This window comes from Dryobates pubescens, chromosome 3 (assembly GCF_014839835.1).
Source record: "Dryobates pubescens isolate bDryPub1 chromosome 3, bDryPub1.pri, whole genome shotgun sequence".
Classification (NCBI taxonomy): Eukaryota; Metazoa; Chordata; class Aves; order Piciformes; family Picidae; genus Dryobates; species Dryobates pubescens.
Genome location: NC_071614.1, coordinates 24641552 through 24648105, shown reverse-complemented (window position 1 = coordinate 24648105; position 6554 = coordinate 24641552). Strand labels below are relative to the sequence as shown.

The window sequence follows — 6554 nt, the reverse complement described above, 5'->3', positions numbered from 1 at the left end:
TAGCTGTGCATATCTGAGCAACCATCGAGATGCTAACAGAGTTTCTCCTGTGTCAGTAAGATCAGAGAAAGGCCTCCACCATTTGATTTGTAGATATTTATTGGCTATAAATCAAAGGTCCAACACACATTGAGATACCAAGGGAAATATCTTTTTTGCCTGCCTTAATGGCAATGCTCTAAGATAAGGCTGTTAAAACATGACCTATTTTCACTTTGCACTGGTCTTAACTGTTCAAAAAGAGGGCTGTTTCTACATTATTGCAAGGAAACATGAACTGTTCTACTCCATTTACATTTCTTTGTTCCAAAACATATCCCTCTTGTTGAGATTCCAGCAGACAAGGAAAGCAGACACAGCGGTTCCTTTCCAAAGTGAAACTTAAAACCACAACCTCCCTCTCAGAAAACACAGAATGAGTCACAGGAAGGGGCCACTTGCTTGCAAAACTCATTAAAAGCAAGGCAAGGCAAAATGGATTTCCTGTATCAATAAATAGATTGCTGGCAGCAGGCAGAACACCTAGCAGTGCTGGAGGCTAAAAACTGGTCCAGGCGTAACCATTAGAAAACCCAGATCAATTCTTCAGCTCGGAAGCCGTTTCTCCCCAGTACACAGTTTTCTTGGCATTAGTTGGCTTAATCCAGCAAAGTGCTTAAGAATGTGCATAAATTTCACTGGAGGGAAGGGTGACTTAAGCACATGCTTAAATAGGCTGATAAATTACATCTCTATTTATTTGCTGAAGCAAACCTTATTAAAAAGGTTCACCCATGGTACTAGGGAGGTGTATATACTGCAGGTGAAAACTCTGTTTCCCGGGTTTGTGAAAACAATAAAGAAGCCCTACTCCTTATCTAAGCTTCAAATTTAGCTGCAATTGCAATTTGGTTTTGCTGCTAGCAGCACCCCTTACATAGATTTCCTTTTGGGTCTCCTGTTTAGCAAATGAAGCCAAAATGGCCTTCTCACCTCTCTGTGAAATGCAGACACATGGGACTTCAGGAAAGACTGCTTAGGAGGCCAAAGGCAGAGCTCAGCATCTGACCTCATAGCACCTAGGTTCAGTGTGGGGATGGAAACAAGAAGCTGAGTTTTGGCCATTTACTCTGGTTTTGTTCCCTTTCTCTAGATCCTCCTAGAAGAAAACTTACTCTGCCTTCATTTTCTCCCTCAATCTCAATGGATGGAAAGGTCTTGATGAGGATATCTTTCCCAAAGCATCCAGCAGCTGTAATTCCTCTGAAGCACTGCTGGCTTTTCTTATTCTTTCACCTCTCATTTACAACTAGCTCTTACCTTGAATATCTCCAACATTCTACAGAATAAAATAGAAGGTCTGGATTTTACTGCAAGCAAAATAGCTAGGAATACCTGAGGCTGCAGCACTGTGAGTACTCCAACACAAGACTTTGCTGGACTTTTATGAAAAGAACATAAATAAATCAATAAATAATCCTTCAGCAAGAACAACCTCTAGGCTACACCTTTTTATGCATTCACAGAAGAGCTGAAAGTTGGATTTGTTATAATTTTAGACACCAATGGTCTTCTGCCTCTTGCAATGAACTATACTGGGGTGCTTGATGGCATCTGCAATGCATATTGAATTAAGACTATTTATTTGTAAGGAAAAAATTAATGTAGCCTTTTGGGAATATCAGCACCAAAAAAACAACCAACCAACCAACCAAAAAAAAATCCCAACCCCCAATAAAAACATCCTCTTTGCCTCTCTGGAGGTTTGCTGGCTCCAATTTGGTGTCAATGGGCTAACTCCAGGAGCAATGAATATATTAATATAAAGACTGGTTTGCTGATGCAAAAGAGACATTTTTCTATCTTCTAATTAAAAAGGCACCTTCATTTCAAAACCTGTCTCCAGAGCTCCAGTGTAAATGTTTATACAAGCCAGAGACACACAGAAAATAAAGAAGATTGAAGAAGCACTGACTGCAGGCTGCCCAAATACGGCTGCTCTTGTATTTTTAAACACAGAACTTCTGCTGCACAGAGCCTTATCAACCCCAAACATCTTTGTTTTCATACCAACTAATACAAGCCTGTCAGTATCACTATGCTGCAGTTAGTTTGCTCAGCAAACCAGGCAGAGGGAGCAAAAGGTAGTGCTCTGTTCTCACAGACAGGAGGAAAGGGTGTTTGCTTCTTGCCAATAGAATAGCCAATGTCAAGGAGGAGAAGAAAGAAAAAGAGAAAGAAAGGGGGAAAAAGGCTATGTGGTCTCATTGCTATGAATCACAACACTCCTCCTTCAAAACAGATGGCTGGTTTTTCCTTTGGTCACACTAGGAATAAGATTCCAAAGCATTATGGGGTGGGGTAGTACTCCTGATTGGCCCAATTTGCTCCAGTTCCCATCTGACTGCTCTTGGATCTGAGGTGCTGGTCCCATACTTCAAAAACAGGCGTAGCCCAGATCCTGGTTCTCTCTCCCTCAATAAACTCTTTCCATTTGAAGAGGTTCTGGGTCCAGCGCTGCAACTGAACAGCAAAAATGTTGCAAGTGCTGGAAGTTAGACCAGATAACCTCAGCAAAATACAGGCAATTGAGACTAGAGCTACAAAAGCCATACTTCAAAGAGTTCCAGCGGTTCTGCAAAAGCACTCTGACATTATTCAAGCATACAGAAAAAAACAAACACCCAGAAAAGTCAGGAAAAAATTGTATTTGCCTTTATTACAATATATATTTCTACCCTCGATGCATTCAGCAGATCAAAATGAGTTGTTAAAAGGACTTTCATCATAGCAGTAGCACATGCATATACAGAGTAATACTGTATATAAATAGGTTTTGAAACAATAATCCGTATCTACAAATAAAAAAATACCCAATATCCTCTTTCTCCTCCCTCCCCATTATTACAGCAGTAACATTTTACCTTCCACATAACTAATGCAACAAACACGGTATTCTTTACCTCACACGACACAGCTGGAACAGTATGGTCATCAGCTTCAGAAAAAAATAAATAAACATTAGTCACTCCTCACTGCTGCATATTCTGGTTTATGTGTATTATATAAATAGAATATACTGGGATTTAATGTGTCTGCATGTTTGTGTTAGCCAAATAGTCTTTCTGTAACGGAAACCAGCATTACACGGCAAGCGAGGCTGATACTTGTTCTTTCACAGAAAGAGTAGGAATTTCTTAAACTATCCCTTTTTCTTCTATATGAATAATCAAAACAGATCCAATAGTATGCATAAAATTGCTCAGCTACCAAATCAAAAGATCTTAATACTCTGAAGAAGCATGGTGGTGTTCCTGGCAGTTCAAAACTTTGATTTTCAGTAGTCTCTTCTGTGAGCAAATCTGATAAAGATTAGGGAACGACACACATTGGTTTCACTGTTAATCTCTCTTTCAGCCTGCAGATACAAAGGTTATACAGCATGTCAGAAGTAAGGCAGTTAACTTCACAGAATCACAGAAATGTTGGTCAGAAGGGACCCCTGGAGGTCATCCAGTCCAACTTCAAGCTTGAAGCAGATGATTGCCAACACTTGATCAAGTGAGCCATAACTGTTTAACCAAGTCTTGAAAAACTCCAGGATGGAGATTCCACAGCATCTCAGGGTCACCTGTACCAGTGCTGCATGAAGCTCAAAAATCTGACAGAATTAAAATAGCTACTCATTCACATTATGATTTGGTTTGAAATACTAATTTAAAAAAAACCAAACCAAAACCTGGATTAAATTGCAGTTAGGTTATAAATAAAGTCATAAATAAATACATCACAGGCTTTAATTGCAGAGAACTTCCAGAGACCATCTTTTCTAGAGGAAGTTACTGGGTGTCACACCTCAGGAAAACAGACCTTAACTACTGTTAAGAACAATAAAACTCACAGCCACTTACTGATAGGCCTTTACTAAAACTGAATTAAAATAGGATGCATTTAGGATATTCATCTGTTCACTGAATCATTAGTGACAAGTAGAGATACTTAAAGGAAAGCATGGCTATACTTAGAGATGCAACCATTTCAGTTTGGCAAGTTGCAGCCTCCACTGATTGTCTTTCAGAATATCCATACCACATTTCTTTCATTTTTAAATAAAAAGGTATATTCAAGAAAGCATGATCAATCTAGGTCTTTAAACATGCATTTCTTCCTCCCTGTCTAAGAGGAATCTCCAAAATTTCTGGTATCTCCAAAGTGGGCATGCACCTTGCCCAAAGCAGCAATGTTCATGTGAAAAGGAAGACTTCAGGGAGGGCTCACCACTGCACACTGCAGCTGTATAAAGGATTGCACTTATATTCTTTATTATTGAAGGCACAGAGAAATCATAAATTGGCCCCCTGACATCCCAGATAAAGTCTGCAGCAGTAAGAGTTATAAAACCCCTACTACAGAAATACCATCCTACCCATGTTGCTATCACTCTTGACATGCAAAACCAGAATTTACTGAAACAGAACCAATGTGGTACAGAGCAGCTGTTCCCAAACTTTTGGGTGCTAACTGACCACAGTTATATCTTAATAGTTCTCCTAGACCACTCTGCCTTCCTATTATTAAACTCCTAATGGAGAACATTACAAAGCAACTGCAAAAGGTACCACGGCCTCTCAGGTCACAAACTGGCAGAGACCACAGCCTGTGAACCACTGTTTTAGCCATATTGAAATACAATATACATGGAATTGGAATCCCATGATACCATTTTCAGTGTTTCAGAGAACAATTAGACTTCTAAATATATTTTTAAAGGAGGGGAAAAAAAGTTTCTTTCTTTGCTAAATGCACATAAGAGAATCATTTGGCATACAGTCATTTGATGTCTATATTCAATTAAAGTACTGCATTGTGTAAAGGCAGACCATTTGCAAAACTGATCTGCAGTATTGCTTTTAGCACGTACAGTCAGGTCTTAAGGCTGTCAGAAGCAGGTAGCAAAACCAGTAGCTACAGCTTGTGTCTGCACAAATAAGGGAAAAAAGAAAAGATGAAGAGAAGATTTCAGTATCTTGGAGGAGAGTAAATTGCACTAAAAGTATCCATTGTTTATGATACAGAAAAAAACCCTAAATCCATACGGTAAAAACCTGAGATGCATCATTCACCACATCAAAGTTCACATTTTAGTCAAAATAATGCTTCAAATAAAACTATTCCACTTTGACAAAATCCTCAGTGTTCTTGGCTCAGTACAATCTTGAAACTCAACACATTCTGTGGGTAAGATGTCTTTACTGAAAGACTTCAGGAAAATGGGCACTACCCACAGCAGCCCTGCAACTGCCACTTGGACGCTTATCCAAATTGCTATTCTTGAAGCATGGTACTTTTAAACTGAGAAAATGCAACCAGATTCTGGCCATCTTATTTCATTCGCTTTCTATTTAGGTTACACGTCATTTTTAACCTCAGAAAAGTGTTACCATGTCAAAACAACGGGCTGGAATAAATAAACACAACTCAAGCTGCTTTGATAGCTACACTGATTCATAACAGCTGAGAATCTAGACCAGTTATTCAGTCTTAAACAGTTGTTGGTCAAGCAAGGGGAAAGTGGAAGAATCATTTGTTCCTTCAGAGAAAGGAATTTTCACATATTGAAATCCCTGTCCATGTCACCAGATGATATCAGGAATAGTGAGCACTTTCAGCTCCTTTACTTGCAGAGGGCTCCAATGAGAAAAAGGATGACTTCAGTGATGCTAAAGATACAGAACCACTTTATGACCTCATGGCATTTTTAACTGCAACTCCAACATTACTTTTATTTGACCTTAAAAAAGGAAACTATGGCACAACTTGAGGAGCGGAATGAAGAGCTAGAAATGCAACTCCTATTCCTAGTAAGATTCCTCTTTGTCATCTGGAAACGTGGCTAAGTACGAAAAAGCATTTCTAAATTTGCTCACAGCAAAAGAATATAATGTCCACAACATCACAGATTCCAGCTGAACTGTCAACAGCAACAGCCAAGTGATGACCTTTCAGTACAATCTAATTTATGCTTTGAGCTGAGGCAAGCAAGTTGGAGATGCAGTTAAGATGAGGCGGGATGCACATCCTGAGTTTCAAAAGGCGGCAGAGGTTCTCTCCAGAAGGTGAACTGGCTGTAGGTGTCAGAACAAGGGAAGTCTGAAGAATTGCTTCTTTTCAGCAAAGGGAAAATGTGATCTACCACTTCACACAGTCTGACATAGCTGCAAAGTAAATAAATAAAAAGAATGGTGAACCATTTCAGTTCTTCTTACTTAGAATTGTTTCAAGTTATAGAATCACAGAATGGTGGGGGTTGGAAGAGAGACCTTTGGAGATCATCTAGTCCAACCCCACTGCTAACACAGGCACACCTAGATCAGGTTGCACTGATAACTCCTTTATATAATTGAAGTAGATAGAATATATTAAACTAAACATTAAAGCATTTTTATCAGGGTTTTTTTGACCAGTTTAACTGATAGAAAGTTGAAAGTCTGTATTTTATTCTATACTTTTAATGTTTCATTTGAAATATGCTAAGGAATTTCTCACTGGTAAAATCAAATGCATATTTTGGCAAC

The 6554-nt window shown here is 39.0% G+C and overlaps 1 protein-coding gene across 2 annotated transcripts in view; it reads right to left on the bottom strand.

The window, feature by feature from the left end:
• Positions 1-4689: 4689 nt before the first annotated feature.
• Positions 4690-6554, bottom strand: part of LPIN1 (lipin 1) — a 56573-nt gene continuing 54708 nt past the window's right edge. For both annotated transcript variants that reach the window (XM_009909475.2, XM_054179863.1), the window contains exon 20: positions 4690-6194. In XM_009909475.2, coding sequence (XP_009907777.2) covers positions 6035-6194 — 160 coding nt within the window. In that variant the 3' untranslated portion in view covers positions 4690-6034. The remainder of the gene's footprint in view (positions 6195-6554) is intronic.